This window comes from Copidosoma floridanum, unplaced genomic scaffold (genome assembly GCF_036245765.1).
Source record: "Copidosoma floridanum isolate Cflo_tuat_1 unplaced genomic scaffold, Cflo_Japanese_pri ptg000021l, whole genome shotgun sequence".
NCBI classification, from domain to species: domain Eukaryota; kingdom Metazoa; phylum Arthropoda; class Insecta; order Hymenoptera; family Encyrtidae; genus Copidosoma; species Copidosoma floridanum.
In genome coordinates, this window is record NW_028321898.1 from 25807463 (window position 1) to 25825149 (window position 17687).

Below are 17687 nucleotides of genomic sequence, written 5' to 3' on the forward strand. Positions count from 1 at the left end.
GCTGATGCTGTTGGGATTGTAGACGACGGCGACGAGTTGTGATTGTTAGTTTGTAAATGAAGGGGGTGAAGATGGTTGCTCGTACACGGGGGTGGCAACGAGAGAGGTATAGGGGGGGAAAAGACCCACACAATGGAAATTAGAGCCGAGAGAACGGCTGATTTGTATCGAGCGCGCGTTTTGCTGATGACGGCTGCCTTTGTTTTGACGAATGGTTTTAGCTCGTTTGGTTAACGCGTCCGTGCGATGGGCCCTTTTTTTTTTTACCCCCTCCGCCTATGACCGATGAACACGTTTGTTACTCGTTGCCGTACACATCACCTCTGTACAAAATGCACATCAGCAGTAATGATAATATTCAACTGTAGCTCTTTTGAATCGTAATTTTTTTAAATAACAATTAACAACGCGATGAGTGAAGGACGCGAAATACATCTTTGTCGCGGATTCGAAATGCTGCACTTTACGTATTAGTCGAACAAGTACAAAATAATCGACAAAATTTATCAATTTGGGTGATTTTGATCAACACCACCATTATGCTCTTAAACATTAATTTTTAGTCATGTATTGACGTCAGCGATTGTGGAGGACTTGGACAATGAGCAACAAGTTGCACATCACCTACGCGAAAACATAATCAAGCGTGTATGCCATAAAATACCTAACTCTAAAGGTTGCATGGAGAGGAATCAGAAGTCCACTGCAGTAAATATAAACTCGATGATAAGGCATCTTTTGATGACGTGCGGTGGGGGGGGGTAGGGGGTGGAGCGAGCATCGTTCCGATGTGTTTACATGGGCAATACAAAAAGTAATCACGAGGGACGGGAGCCAAGAGAGATAAGGGAAATACGATTTTTCGAGAGAGAGTAACTGCGCGCGCTCGTGATAAAGCTACACGTCGACTACATCAGTGCAAATGTTGTACCTTATGAATATACACGTGTAGTGTGTCTCTTGTGTCTATTTGCCCGACGTGCTTGGGAAATTGGCCAATGTACGGGCATGCGTGTACGCGTGGCGTATAGGGAGAAGACTGTACGAGCTGAGATTTCCTGCGGATCGACGTTGGAGGGTAAGGAAGAGATATCTAGATTTGGGGTGGAAGAAGCACCAGTTTGAATTTGTGGTGCTGAATACTACGATATCATCATCATCATCATCATCATCATCATCATCATCATTTCTGGGGGCCTATAATAGTTAACCATCTCAATTTACGGTGCCATTTGAAGACACTATATCTTTATCATTTCCGAAGCAATAACATCCACGTTGCAATCAAGGAATTTTTGGGAATGAATTGACAAAGAAGCTTTTTTGGTTTTTGTATTCAACGACACAATAAAGGGTTCACTACAGTACGTGCAAGTTCATCTGCTACGATAAAATGTTTGGCACATCTGATTTTGCCACGAAATCGGCGTTATTTAAAATACACACGCGCAACAACGCTTGTACACAGGCGCACACCCGCCTCTATGTGATTTCCATGTACACATAGTTTGCACTCTCACGTCCTTCATTTGCGTAATGAAGTTTCCGCTCGTCGGCCCATCCACGTACACACACACAGACCGTATACAACACCATGGGCATCAAGGCTGTTTGAAAGATTCCTTTTGCAGGACGTTGTACACTGCACTGTAAAAAATTAAATATATATATATATTCATACAAAATACATTCCTGACAACGCGCTGCCTCACGTACTCCAATGCCATGATAAATATTCCATTAGGAAAACATGGTAGCGCCACAGAGAGAGAGAGAGAGAGGAGTCAAAAAAGCCACCCTTGGACCATCAGTCTGGTATAAACATGTATAGACCACGCATTGGGAGAGGGGGAGAGACCATCGCGCATGTAAATTCAGGGCGTGTGTCCTCCTCGTATCCGTGGAGCCCATATCTCGAAGGGTCCCCGATGTACCGGGTAATATACACATACACACGCACCCCCACGCGTCCAAATAGGGTTGCCGGCGCCACGACTTTGCAACTACGTGACCCACCTGTCCGTGATGTAGCCGGGGGACGACGGTGAGCCGACGGTGTGGATCCAAGGTTGGAGGTGGCGGTGAATTGTCCTGGACCGGCGTTGTCACTGACGCCTGATGGCTCCCGTTGCCGCTCGGCTGCCCGCCGTGGTGGTGGTTGAGGCACGGCTCCAGGAAGACGCCGCTTCTGAAAAGCACAGGGAGCACGCTTTTAATGAGTTTTATTTTATATACGCCTATATTGCGCGAGTATGGTATACGTTTGATGAACCCGCGTTTTAACGTATACGGTCTTAATCGCGCGAACAAGTCGGGGGTGAGTCGAGGGATCCACCCCCACCCCCTCCTGTGTGACGTGACAGGGGCAGGTTTGCCGGGGGTATGGGGTAATCGACGCTCCTGAACTATAGCTGTAATACATACACATCAGAGTCGTGCGGTTCGGGCTAGTTTGGATATCCGATTCGGAGACGCGGCATTTAGGTATGGGGTACACGAGTCGTCCCTTCATCTCGAAACATATATGTATATACCTACCCGATGGTAATTGAATAGCTTTTGGCCCTCGCTCGAGTGGGTTACAAACGGATGCTCGGAGGGCCGGTTTAATCGGGATGAATATATATCGCACGGGTGGAACTTTTGTTAACTTCTGTGACTATCGCTCATACACTCTGTGTGTTTGGGATGCTTTTTTCAATTATTTTTCATGCTTTTGATTGTGGCCAATAATTAAACTGCTCGTTATTGTATTTTCCCTTGGTATGAATGAAAAAAAAACCAAAAAAAAAAAAAAAAAGCTCCCGTATCCCTTGTCCTTGCTCGCAAGCACGGGGGCAGAAGGAAAGTAAAATACAAACAAGCGAATAAATCAAAGGACAACCCACGCCAGCTTCCCGAATCAACTTTTCCGTCTCTCGCACGCGAAGGCTCTATTTTCGCCCCGGCGGCAACCCCATGTGTATATATATATACACTCGTACAGATCGGGAGAGAGAGCCGCGCCTCCTTTCCGCGCGTGTTATATGTATGCCTGCTTTGGTTTCTTTTTGCACGCGGCGTTAGTTGAGTCGTGGAGACGATCGGCGCTTGAGATCTCGCTACGATACGGAGGCAGTTTGCAACTGTTGCCCGACAAAATTACAGAGTGGGACGGAAAACGGGTTTGGGGGGGGGGTTAGCTTTTTTTTTTCCCCTAGCTGTGATGTGCGTGTAACGGTAGGTCGGGATGCATCGGAATTAATTTCGCTGAGCTGATTGGAAAATCGGCATGAGCCTGTAACTTGGATTAACTAGCAAGAGAGGCACTGATACAGCAGTAATGAAATGAAGCTGTCACTTGTTAATTCTGAATGAAAAAAAACAATACTTTATTGTTTTTTCGACCATCAAAAGCCATACAGTTAACATTCATACGTGACCGGTATGATATGCGTCACGCGCTGATACGCTCACATCTACGGGTAATATACACCGAAAAAATAATCGCCGCATAACGCGGAGTTTCGAAAAAAAAAAAAGAGAGAGAAAGGGCCGTAAGCCGGTGTAAATCTGTCTCTGGGCGCGTTTCGTCGCACCAGCTGGTTCCTTTTTCCTTATCTGTCCCCCCGTGTACGAGCGGAAGTGGGGGGAAAATATTCCGAGGAGGCCCCTCAAAGAGCACAGGTATAGTATATATGCGTTTGTGTGTACACTGCAAATCCATCGCCGGTCGGTGTTTAACGGCCCGTGCAAGAAATACTAGCCCAGCGTTTCCTACGGCTCGTGACTCCCTCTCGCGACAACGGATGGATTTTCCTTCCCTCCCCCAATCGAGCTTTGGACGTTTACTTAACGATTGGTTTTTCATAAAGGCTTTTTTCTTTTCCGGTTGATGGGAATATGCTTGGGTTGGTTACAGCGAGTGCACGTGTATTTCGTGTTATTACAAGCTCGGAAAAGGCGCACGCGTGGATTTACATTTAAATAGGAAAAAGTCGAATGTATATGTACGAAAAAACCAAAAGTTGCGCATATGTGTAATTTGGCAACCGTGCGCGTATAAAAATGCAAATGTGGAAGAAAAAACGGCGAATGAAATGTATAAAATAAAATGAAATTCCCTCATCCTCCCTCTCTCTCTCTATTTTTCCATAAATGAAAGAAACAAACGGCATAGAGTCAAAGCCTCCTCTTTTCCGTTGTCTCCTCCCACGCATCCGTCTCTCGTCGCCGGCTCTCTGTAATCGCACGCGATTGTTGCGCAATACTTTTGCTCGCGCCTATATACCATTACAATGCCTCTCGTTGCGTGTGTGCCGTATACCACACGGATGGAAGCGCCCGCTAATGCGTCTCTCGCTCTCGGCGCTTCTTTTTTCTCGGCGCGCGAGCGTGCCGACTACTATAGGCGCGTTTTAACGAAAGCACTTTTTTTTTTGCAAGTGCTCGCGTGGTGAACAAAGACAGCAGGAAGAGCGTTTTTCTCGCCTATCTACGATGAGATGGGGTAAGTGGACATCCCCTGTGACTTTTTGAATAAAATCGGGCGCTCAAATTTATCGTGCAGTTGATTTAGGGAAACCAATCGAATTTCGTCCCCTACAGTCCCTCCGTTCGCTTAGCTGCCGGACTACAACAACCGATAAAAAACGCACAGAAGAATCGCTCACCCCTCGACGGAGAACAAGCGGGAGTGGGAGAAAAACGCCCTCCGGATATTTAGCGCGACATTAATCCGCAAAACGGAGAACAAAACACGTAAAATCGAAGGGAAAACAAACTCGCGAATCACCATGCATATATATATATATATATACGTGCACAGGATGGCAATTAATCCGCGCGGCAAAGAGCAATATGCCCACCGGGTCCTCTCCCCGTTGAATGCGATAAATAAACCCCCCCTCTTCGCAAAAACAAATAAAACAAAAAAAAGCACGTATCCTCTTACGCGTGTGTTATATATGTATATGAACGCGTGAAACAAAAAAACAAGGGGAAAACAGAAAAGCTCGCCGGAACCCGTTAATATCATCCGGCGCCTACGGGCCATGTACGCCTCGGTGGTGTTTTTTTTTTTTTTTCCTTCATAAACGTGATACGCGCACGCTCGTCTCGTTTATTTCACTCGTATAACGAACGCACGGCTGCGTACGGCACACCTAAGGCGCGACTCCACGATTTGCATAAAAGCTCTCGAAACTTCCGCGAACGAGGCTCGGGGGGGGGGGGAGGGGAAAATGGCCCCGGGCGGTTTTTTGAATTAATTCGACGCCGGCCGATGATGGCTCGCCCTCTCGGGTATCTCCCGCTGCTATGGTGTTGTAAGTGAGGTGTAAGAGATAGCGAAACGAGGGCGGACCAAGTGCCGGGAGTTTTAATTTGTTTTAATTATTTCAAGAGAGAGGGAGCGATACATTTTCCAAGTGCCATCGCGTTACTGAACAGCTCGTCGTGCGTCGGCTTGAAATTTAACGGGGGAGTTTGACAAAAAAAAAAAAAAAAAAAAAAAATACAATAACACTATGCCCGCACAACCTGCACAAACATTTCACCCCCCCCCCCCAGTGAAATGATCGTTTGCGCGTGGAAGTGATTTTGGGAGTATTTATTTTACGAGGCTCGCTTTCACCTCCGCGTTCGTGGGTTCGAAATCGCAGATCGCGAGTGCATCAAAGCAAACAGATTCCCGCGAAATCAATCAACGAATACCCTCGAAAGTGCCACCGTGGACCGCAACTGATTACCCCATTCCCACGCCGCGGTTGGCACTGTCATTATCAGCATTACCGGCGTGCCAGCCCGTAAACATATATATATATATACACGTAGGGAATACGGATACAGCCCACGATGGTCCGCAACCGCAGCTATAGTCCCCATCCATGTGAAATTCAGCAGCTGTCTTTATTATATGAATTAACACTCGTCTAATGGACGGAGAAGCGCTTGCGTTTACATGTATATAAATAAATGGATGTGGGATGGGACGAGGCGGGTGTGCATTACCTACATGCGCTGTGCGTTTGACAGTTGACGTCGACCCCCTTCACCCTCCCATTGCGTGCTCTCGGTTTCGTCGTTCATAGTCTGATAATAACGACCGAAGGGAGGGTCGTGGACTACACAGGGGTGCGTGTGGTCGGGCTGTCGTGGACACCGCGTGTGTATAGGTATATATCACGTGGGTTGCCAGACAGCACCGTTGCGTACACAAAGTCGACTCGAAGAAAGGGAGATAACAGCTGAGGGGTCGGAGATTTATTTTTTCTTTCTCCCCCTTTTTTTTCATCTCTGTTTAAGCTTATTACAAAGATCATGAGATGCGAGTAAGAAAAAGTTTGAATTTGTTCGTGTTGAGGGTTGGACGAACTGTTGGGTGTTGATATGGTGTTGTGAGTGATTGCTGCATGTCAGAACGAGGATATGTTTTTTAAATGAGGAGGATAGGACTTCCGGTTTATGGTTGACAATTCACCCATATCTCGAGACGGTCTCAACTGTGGAAAATCGTTACTTTCACGAGGGGTTGTTGCATAACCCCGTGTTGTACAGAAAATTAACGAGAGAAGATTCAATTTTCTTATTAATTTTCTCTACCTTGGGGTTACGCACCAGCAAATTCTTAATTTTGTCCAAAGGAAAGCTTAAAAGTTCTCTACCCCTCCTGATGTTAGTTGATTTGCTAAAAAAATTGTCGTATTTGTTTTAAAAATACTGAGCTTGTCGGTCCTGGCTCAGTCGCCCTGAAAAGGACCGGTGGTTGAAAGCTGTGAGAATGGGCATTTATTTATCTACTCTCATAATTATATTTTTCAACAAAGCTTTAAGTACAGGGCAAATAGTCCGGTTCATCGGTGAACCAAACCGAATATCCTTTCTACTGTCTTACACATTACTCAGAGCAGTATAAACACAAAAAAAAAAAAAAAAAAACACTCAACGTCGTAAGAAAATTGCATTTTCATCGTTGGCAAATATATGTTCGTCGTACACCTCAGTCAAGTGAAATTTCATGTTTCGAAAGTGAAAACGTACTTTCATTTTTACGAGGAGATTACAACTTTTATATCATCGTCGGCAACTCGGCCTCCCTCCCTCGAGGGGACCTATTTTGCATTCTCCTTGAGAAAAGGAGTTTCCCCGGCTGGTGGCAGTCGAAACTTTCGGCCCCTTCCATCGCCCACACTCCGAGATTTAAAACTCCAACTTTGTTGATCATCTCGCGTGTCTATGCATACATGCGCAATAATCCCGCACGTAAATTGAGCCTCTGTGTACTTTTGCGCATCGGCTTTGCTTTGACAAAACAAACATGTCAACGGAATTCGTAAAAAGTTTGTAAGAACGTGATAATTGTTTCAGTACGTAAACTCGAGCTTTTTGCGCGGACAAGCATCAACAAATCCAAGTCCTGTGTTGCAAAAAAAAAAAAAAAAACAAATAAATGATCCCCATCGTAATCCCAAACGGAGCGAAACTCGCGCCCATCCACCGATCCATCACCGCGTCAGCGTTCACTCGCCGGCTCCATATCCCTTGCAAAAAAAAAAAAAAACCTCTCGCTCGGCATGCACCGTAATGCACACAATGAGAGCTAGAGGGAGGGGGGTGGGGGTGGGAGGGAATACCCTCGTCTATTGCACAAATCACTGAGATTCCAGAGAACGGGCCGATATTAAAAACAGAAAAATATCTATCCGCAATCTATCTTACCCCTCTTGCATTTCTTCCTTCCTTCCGTACTCCCTGACCCAGCCTCCTATATATATATATATATATACATGCGTCGCGCCGCGAGCTACCAGAGAGAGAGAGAAAGAGTCTACGGGTGGTGTTGCCATGGCGACCTTCGTCCCTCTCTCTCAACACGTGGCAGTCGGTCCAGCCGACGGCGGCGCGCCCACACTCATCCCGACATGGTTATCTCCTCCTCCACCTCTTGTTCTCTCGGTCCTCTCTTATCACCCCTCCCCCTTCCTCCACATCTCGCTGAGCAGTCTCTCCACCTATACCCACCCGACGTATGCCCTGTACACGTATAGCGTGCATGCCGTGTTTTACGCATTAACGAGGAAACATGGAGAGAATAGGGGCCATATAGTTGTAGGTCGTCGTGCATCGACCGAAGGAAGAATAAGGACTCGAGTCGTTCGGTCGATGTTTGCAGCCTCTCCGTTGCGTTTCGCATTCGGGTCGTGGCTGAGGAGGAGGAGGGCGATTCACGGGCCGATCCGCTGATGCGGATGCGCGTTTAACTTTGCAAGCCTTGATGGGACACGGGGTATAGGGGTGGTGAGGGACGATGTTTGCTGCGCGCTGCCGCGGATATACATATATGTACGTGCTGACGCGACGACTCTCCGGTGGTGGTTCGAGTGCTTCACCCCTGCCCCCGGGTAGACGATGATGCGAGGGTAGTCACGTTTTTTCGGATTCTAACTCCCACGTTTTTTTTTTTTTCTTCTTTTTCTGGTGGAAAAGCGGAGGGTTCACTCGTTCGAAGGATAATTGAGGCTGCGTGGTAAACGGTACAGTTTTGACTTTTGGACGCTCGAGCTCGTGAAAACAAAACAACCACCCCTTTCGCGCACCCCCCCAAGGTTTATTTACGTGCACCACGTATTTTTTCCAATGTAGGTACTCCGTAGTGCGCGCGAGAAAATAACTCGTCTATAGCCTTGAGCCACATTTCTTTTTTCTTTTTTTTTCCCCCCTTACCGTCCCCTTTGTTGATGCGCACGCGGGTCTGTAATGTCCCGGTGTTGCTCTCTGCATTATTTACGGCGAAAGTTCAAGAATAGAAGACACTCTTTTTTTTTTTTTTTTTTTTTTTGCTTTGAATGTATACCTGCAGCTTTGTGCGTATACGGTTAAAAGTTGCGGGGCCCGTTGGGCTTTTGTCGCGAGTGAAAAATACGGTTACGGGGCTCCTCCGGTTTCCCAGCTGTTGCCGTGGCAAGCGACGCGTGGGAGTGGCTTTTAGTGTACTTATTTATCGTCTCGCATCTGGATTCATGATCCTGGGAGTGAACGAGCCGGGGTGCCCGCATTAATTGCAGGTGACTCAAAAAATGACGCCTTTCTGTGTAATCAGTGCAGTGAAAAAGAAAAAAAATAATAATTATTTCCTCCCTCTTTTCGCGAGCTTTTCTAAAAGAAGTGAAGATTTTATTCACTTTTGACAAACCCTCGCTCTCTGGAAGAGTCCTCTTGTCATCCGCATCAATTTGTACGGGAGCTCGTGCACCGATACACTCATAGATATGCATGCATAATTTACATGCGCCCGTCATTTGCATGAATCAACGTCAGGCGTGTACTTTATGAAAATTCATGTTTGGCACGTGCTTCAGTTGGATACGTGCACAATGTGTGTTGTATATACCATTTGACGAATCCACGAAATTTTCAATACTCCACCCTCATTCTTCTAAAAAAAAAAAAAGAAAAAAAAAATAGACACGCCCGCGTAGCTAAAAAATCAAAGGAGGAAATAAAGGGAGAGAAGCAAATCAGGCTTGAAAAAACTGAAAATCAGCGCAGGAATTCCGCTTCCTCGCTTCCTCCGTGCGCGCACTCGCTTTTACGCTGCGGGAAAAGAAGCTATGGGCTCTTTTTTTACTAAAAACGTTCGGCTGTCGGGGGAGGAGCTCTCGATTCTCGGGGATAAAAAGGCACGAACAAACAACGCGGTGAAAGGCACGGCGCGATAGGGCGAGCGATCGGTGCAGGATATGGGAAAAAGGGTGCACTCGAGGAGACGGGACTTTTTATTCATGGCTCGCTAATTGGATTAGGTAAAGTGGGGTAGTTTCGTTTGATTTGAATGTACGTTATTACGACGCGTGGATTAGCAACTGAGTATATATTATGATATATAATCAATGGAGGTACAAGGCATATCTTATTTCACGTGCACGTAGTTTTTGTGTTTGGCAGCTTGAAGTAAAAGTAATCAGCAAAATCGGTATTTATTTATAAATTTTTTTGTTTTGTTTGTTTTTCATTTGCGAGATAAAAAAAAGGGGTCAGTGGCAAGAAAAACCCGATGCCTTCAATCGGCTCGACAAAAGAAACACGCGCACTTAATGATAAGGACCACGCTGTAACAACCTGAAATTGTAGAAACTACAAGTGGTGGTGGGAGAAAAAGAAAGCAACATCGTCATAAAGAGAAACTGTACGTCAGCGAGAGCACATAGATACCTGCACGCACACGCGGTACGTATGGGGCAGAACAGGGGGGGAGCAAACGAGCCGCGGGGATTGATAACCAGGAGCCCGTGAACTTGGAGCTCCCCGTCTCCCGGCGCAGCGTTTTACGTATTAACGAGCCCTCCGGCCGATCCTACAACATACATATACACGACGCTTCCTTCCTTCCTCTCTTCCTCCCGCTCTCTTTCAAGTTACAGCAAGAAGAGAGGACGTATCCCTCTGTACCGTGCGGCGAGTACATTAGTTGCCCGGAAGGCGCATTATGCGCGCGTTCGCGCGACGCGACCCTCCTGTTATACGTGGGAGGGGGGGGGGTGTCTTTCTCTCTGTCCCGATGGTGTGCCCGTGGCGTTCGATATCGGTTCGAAAGGAGCCCAAGGGAAAGGCTTCAAAGAAGAAGGACCAGCAGACCCGACCCTCCCTGCAAGCGTATATTATATACATAGGTGGGGGTTGGTACTCTGATTTCCATGCAGGAGGGCGTACAGGGTCGGTGTTGGGGGGGGGGGGACTCTTCTTTTTCTTCTTCTTTTTCTGCAACGATGGGGTATACGAAGGCGGTCAAGTGCGGAATATTTGATGAGCAGAGCTGAGCTACTGTACTGCTGCGCTGACGTGCTTCTGATGGCTTTTTTCATATCGTGGAGTAGATTCGAGGGCTTTGTCGTTGGAAATGCGTACTGGAAAAATCACGAGTTCCTCGGCGTACACGCGTATACCAAATGCTTTTCTCAAAATAAAATATGCCAATGTCCACCAAGGGTCTCTGTATACATTGCAGTCTTTGCAAGACATTCCGGAGACTTTAAAGTCAATCAAACATCTCGGATGATTTTGAATTATTCAAGTAGACTTTCGAAATCCTTTTTGAAGATTTATAGACTCTCGAAGACTTTGTGGGACTTTAATGATTTAAAAATCAGCTCCTCGGCCACGTTGATTATTTACAGGGAGTAAAGAAGGAAATGGTTAATAGTAGAGGCTTGGGCGTACGATCGGGAATCGGGACGGTCGGCGATCGGTTTCACCCAAATTCGAGGGGTCGCGGGGAAAGAGCCATTTCTCTCGCGCCTTCTCACCCAACTTTCGCACTTTTTCTTCCTCCGCGCGCCCCCGTACGTATACACTCACTTCGGTCCCTCAAACTTTTGCCCGGCGTCCTTCGCTCCCGACATTCTTTGAGTATCCCCGTATCCAAATTGAATAGCCAAGTTCTTCGAGAGATCGAACCACGCGTACACGCACCCAAAGTTTTTTTCCCTCGAATGGTATAGGACCTGCGGGTTATTTGTCCCTAGACTCTGCCCTTCGACTTCCCCCTACAAAGATTTTTTTCTAAGATATCCGTCAACAGGCATTCCGCACTTTCCAACGCGCCCCTGCTTGCAACAATTAAAGAAAAACGCGTGCGACACACTAACCCAATTGCAAATTGAATGAAAAATATATTCGGTTCTATTTCGAGCGTTGAATGCGCGCACACGGTGCCTCGGAGGAAAAAACGACAGGCCGCACGCTAACAATTAGCGGAGAGAGCCGCACATCATTCAGACACGCACCGTCCGGAGGTGCGCTTCTCCTTTTCTCTTCGCGTGTCTCGCGCGGCTAACGAGTTTGGATTATGCAAACCCGACGCAGCTTGGTCGTATCGTTGTTTTTTCCAGCAATTCGGCGCCGTGATTGTTCCCCCGATTTCTCGATCGGTTCGTTGGTTTAATTGTTGTTGGTTCGGTTTAATATGCTCGACTTCCTGTTCGACCGACACCACACGTGGCGAAAGAGAAAAGCTGCGTTGCTTCCACCAGGAAAAATAGTTTCTCACACTTGGAACCTTCCCAAACGCTGACACGGAGAGGAAAAAAAAAAAAAAATCTGTTGGCGTTGGGTGTCTTGTCAAAGGTTGCACTCGCGCATCATCGGCCAATTGGCGGTTTCCTCGAGCCGAAACGGAGGGAGAGTAGGAGCTTATTACTCAGAGGCCTTGGCTCGTTCCGGCCGAGCGCAAGCAGAGGCGAGACGACGAATGGACCTCTATCACGGGGAACAAGCGACGCCCGCGGAGGCTCAATTTGCAAATGGAACGGCCTTTGCTCCTTCGCTCCCCTCCTTCCTCTTTTTCTTCTCGCGAGCTGTGTTGCGTGTATACACCCCCGGCGCGACGCTTTCATCGATTCGAGGCTGTAAATGTTTTTGTCACTTGGAGGAGCTTTTTCGCGACGCGGACGAGTGCAGGACGATTTTTCGATTCATGCCCGGACTGTGTGGCGGGTTACGATACATTTTCAGAAAAACCACCGGTACTGAACGGGATCAAGATCAATACAAACACAAAAGCTCTACCGAATTTGGAAATCAATAAGTACGAGCAACAAAGCGAGCTGAGAACGCTGGAAAGTCTTCCATCAAAGTTTACGAAAGATATTGCAAGCTCACTGAAAGATTTTTTTTATGACTTTCAAGCCTTTTATAGTCTTTTAAAGACTGCCAAGGTCTCAAAAAGACTGAAAAATCATTTGAAACATTGTCTTGAAAAGTATATAAATACTTTACGTCAATTTAATGACTTTGAAGTCATCTGAGACCATTGATGGCTTTAGAGTTTCCTAAAGTCTTTCAATGCCAGCCAGTCTCGATAAGACTTTAAAACCATCCACGTAATTGAGTAACTTGCAAGTCTCCCATATAGTATTGCCAAGACTGCAAAGGTCTCAAAAAATATGTCATGCTTGATCGAGACTTTAGAGTGCGCAGCCCCTCGCATGTTCATTCATGTATACATGCTTTCTTGCAAAATTTAGCCAGGAGCACCTCCGCGACATTCAATTAAATCCCAGTATCCATGGCACTTTTCATCGAATTTCATTACGCGCCCCTTCCTCTATACATCTCTGCCGGAATAATGTATATTATACATATACTCCCCTCGCCCTTTGTGCCGAAAAAGCCCGCCAGGACTAAATAAGATCGCATCTCTCGAGGACCCCTGCTGTATGTATGTATATACAGAGAGCAAAGAGCCGATCATCGGGGAGTTTAATTAATTGTCGTCCTCGGATAAATGGCTTCCAATATCCGGTCTCCGCGACCCAGACACCCCGGAGCTTCCGGCCGAGCCGCTCTCTCTCTCCCCCGTATACCTTCGCTCGCTGGATTATTATTTTCCGTCGTAGACATTCACTTTCCCTACAACGCAGATAATATATGATCCTCCGTTACGTTGTTCTCGTGTGTGTAGGAAGAAAAATGCGAGTTTCATTCACCTCTCCACCGCATCATCTTTAACCGTTCCCCTTTCGTCGCCCCCCAGCCCCTGAAAGCCCGACAGTATAATATACCTGCGTCCCTATGAGAGGAAGCCGCGGCTCCTTGCCTTCCGCCCGCAAATTGAAATGTACCAACTCCGAGGGCCAGGAAGAAGGGCGAAAATGACGTGACGATGATGCCGTGCGCGACGTATAGGTACGTGGGCTTTGCTTCTTGGTTAATAAGTTTTGCGCGAGAGGCCTCTCCCCTTGTTCCTCCATCTGCTATATATACGTACATGCGACGACTCGAAGTTTGCTTGTTACGCTCGCTCGAGATTTATGTAAGCGCGTGGGTCTCTTCTTCGACGTCTTAATCGTTACGGCTGCTTCCCTCGCCCCGGGTATGTACGTGCCCCACGCCAAATGGCGCATGGATTGTCCCTTACGGGGAGTCGCTGGTGAGGACGACTGTTGGTTCAATATGCAATCTTTTTTTTTTTTTTAAACCCAATATAACCCCCATGTACAGGGGGCACACGTTTATCATTCGCAGTGGCCCAGAACAATTCACACGTCCGCGTCCTACCGATGTACGTAACACACACATTCCAGCCGATCGACGAAACGGCGCCTTCCGCGTAGAGAGAGCACGACTTTGCATCACGGAGCCCCGGCACCTACGTCGCTACTGCAGCTCCGTGCATAAACCAAGGCCTCGCCTACACGTACACATATCTCCCGATAAAGTTCTTCGATCCGTGGGCAGGTATATTATATATATATACGCACAGGCGTGCGAGGGAACGACCCAACAAACCGGCTCTCGAGAGGTGGAGTTGTACATCTCTCTGTGCTGGGTATGCTCATAAGTATATAAGTGCAGGCGTGGACGAGTGCAGATGATGGTTCTTTGTTTTTGGGTTTCGTGGGGCACGATGGGCGTGTGAAATGGGCAGTGGTCATTTTTTCTTTTTTTTTTTTTCGCCCCGCGTTTGTTACTAAAGACGGGCATCGGTGAAAATCACGTGAATAAAATGTGTGTGTATAGTTTTCGGTTCTATAGGTAATGGATGGAGAACAATGGGCTTCCATACGCGCTACACGGGCGGGGGAAGGGTTTTGCGTTTTCGTTCTTATCGAGGCGAGTTTCCCACGCGTGCTCCGAATATCGAGCGAGCGCTTTCCTGACTCCTACTGTCGCCTCTCGGGCCGAGGTTTTCCCCTTTTTTTTCTCGCCTACTGGGGTGTCGTAAGCCGTTTTGTAGATACTGCGGAACGATACATTTACGCGTGGCATTGCAATTGTGGCATGTCCATCTACGTATATGTATATATAAATCTCGTGATAGTTTTCAAGAGGTCGAAATCGAAACAAGAGTCAGATAAATGGAAACAATGAAAATAAGCTGTACCTCCAAATTAAAATTCATAGTTGAAAGAAACGCGATGAAAGAAGTTGAAAGGAGCTTCGCGATCATTATGTATCTCGATCGATCGGTTCGGTAAACCAATAGCTTTGTGTTTTGCATGCCACCACGGTCATCGGTGCTGATTCCCATCGTTCCTCATTATCAATCGAGTTTGATTTGTGGGTACCATGTAATGGAATGATCTCCGTTGCAACTACTTTTTTTTCCCCGTGCGCCTCACTTACCGAACATTACCGATCTGCAAAGCTTCTTTGCACCGATCGAACGAAAGAAACGCCACACCATCGATAAAATCGAGCTGATTGTAACCGCGAAAAAGCCTAAGGTGCATGAGAAATAACTTTTTTTTTTTTTTTTTTCATACGCAGACGCAAACACTCGCCAGCTCGTGATCGCGACGCAATCAATTACAGCCAATCTACGACAATCGCCTCTGTACGGCTCTCTTCGGGTCGTTGTGCGTAAAGAGCCTGTCTGCGTCCACCTCGCTCTTATAGACATAGACTTTCTTGCTTACATTGCGTTCTCGTCGATTGTTGCTTCTTTTACACATACTATATCCAGTATGGCAAATGATTGTTTCATGCCCGTACCCGCCTCGATTATTGCCTTTGTTTACTTTTTTTTTCTTGCTAGATTTTTTGGAACATCTAGGTCTTACTTTTTGTTTTTACATCATCTGAACTGGTACGTGTTTCCAATGCCCCAGCTAGCTCGTTCCACTTTGCAAAAAAAAAAAAAAAAATTTTTTTCTCCCTTTAAAGAAACACGCTGCGCAGCAGTGCCCTTTAAAAGCCCTTTCACCTGCACACGCGGTTCCGCCTCTCCGCACTGTTTTGCGCAGCCTCGTAATTAGTCCGAAGGGCCTCGGCCCCTTTTTTCGTTTCCTTCCTTTGGACTTGTGCACTTGCTGCGAGTGTACACACATTGGGTAAGTATATGTACATGTCATGCACCCTGCACACGGAAAATCATCGCCAGAGGAAGAAAAGAAAAGCCAAAAGAAGAAACGAGACGAGAGAGGCGCGTCGAGACGACTGCACTGCTTGGCTGTTTGCTTGCTTGAGCACAGAGATACGCGAAGAGGAGAGAAGAACGTCTTGGAAAAGATGAGGAAGAATATATATATATACACTCTCGGGCGGAATAATAGGTCCCTCGAGTGTGTTTGTATGCGCGCGAGGATGAAAAACTCGTGAGGCCAAGGCGTGTACACACATATTTTTTTCTTTTGGGCTGTATGGGCAGGCCGGTGCGTGTATATTTTTTGAAAGGAGCCCGAGATTTTCGTGCTGGTATCGGCTTGCAGACAGACAGAGAGATGTACAATTTAGCGCGCGTCAGGGTACGTATGGGCATTCATATACGGCTCTAATGGGCGTTGCCCTCATTTTATGTATATATTTGTAATTGTACATGGTGGTGTTTATGCGTCGCAAGGGTTAAACAACCCAACATTCCCGGGAGTGAGTCCTTTTCCTCCTGCACTTTTCTCGAGCGTCCCGTTGGGACGGAGGAAAAGCGTCTTGGGTATGGCAGTATTTCCAACTCGACTCTGCCCAAGCCAAGCCAAGAGACAAGACACTTTTGAACCGCCACCAGATGAGTGCGTGTGGAGATAACATGGTTCTTTAATCTATTGTAACTCATAGGTGCACCCATGACAATTGATATCCGGCGAGAGTTTTCAAGAGTGATATGGAATACCTATACAGGGTGGGTGGGTGTGTACATCAGCTGGTAACGTGAAATAACGTCTCGGGCCAGTTGTGTAGGTGCCTGTGAGACGTGAAGATGACGGGACACCCATCTTCATTAGAGAAGAGAAAAAAAGGGAGCGGAGACGAGGAGATGAATTTAGAATGCGAGCCACGCTTCGGATATATTCCCACGCCGAAGAAGCGGTGGAGGGAAGGGAGGAAAAAAAAGGAAATCTCGATTTTAAAGATTCACGGGATAGCGTTTCTTTTGCTCTTAATTGCACTCTGGTTGAAAGCGTTTGCTTTCCCTCGCGAAAAGAAACATTTGGCAAACAAAGAAAATGTAGAAAACTCGCCAAAAGTGTACAGTCCACGCGTGGTTTCCTCGACCAAGTATATCATTTCCAAATCGAATCGCGTCTTGTTCATAGGCACATCGGTGTATCAAATATATGACGTACGTACGAGTGACGACGTGGGGCTGCGTTACCGCAGCCATGCAAGAGCACGAGGGGGGGGGGGCGGAGAATGAAAGAAGGGAACGGGTGAGAGAGGGTAGAGCTCCGAAAGAGACGGAGAAGTTCTGGCGAGCGCGTGGGTGACTTTCGGCCGTGTAGGAGCGAGGTCCGGTTTCTTCCCCCCTATCTGGCATCGGGTAGGGCATTGTGGGTGCAAGCGGGGACACCATCGTCGCGGAATCTTGGGTTTCAGGCGGGCGCCCCCCCGAACTTGTACAACCTGCCTAAGAGGAGCTAAGGTTACTCTTTCTCTCTTTGTAGGTATACCAACTCCCGTGCTGCACACAACACAACACACGTATATACCTACGCGCGACACTTCACGCACTAAGTAGCTTCACGGTCTGTTTCCGTCTTCTCCGGGGCCTTACCTCCTCCTCTCTCTTTTTTTTTTTTTTTTTTTTTTTTTGTTTTTGTTTTTAGCTGTAACCAAGTGTATGTATATGTAAGAACGAAAACTTGCCTAATTAATTAGAGACTCGCATAATAATGTAATCCCTGCTCTTTAACAGGTACAACGAGTATGTACATGCAAGGGTTGTTGTTTTGTATAAAAAATTCGAGCAAAGATGGCAAAGAGGTCACGTTTTC

General features: G+C 46.9%; 1 protein-coding gene across 1 annotated transcript in view; it reads right to left on the minus strand.

Moving 5' to 3' along the window:
• The window catches only part of spri (Src homology 2 domain-containing protein sprint), a 52017-nt gene that overhangs the window by 24177 nt on the left and 10153 nt on the right, over positions 1-17687 (minus strand). Inside the window, exon 2 of the mRNA XM_014352701.2 lies at positions 2017-2188. Coding sequence (XP_014208187.2) covers positions 2017-2188 — 172 coding nt within the window. The remainder of the gene's footprint in view (positions 1-2016; positions 2189-17687) is intronic.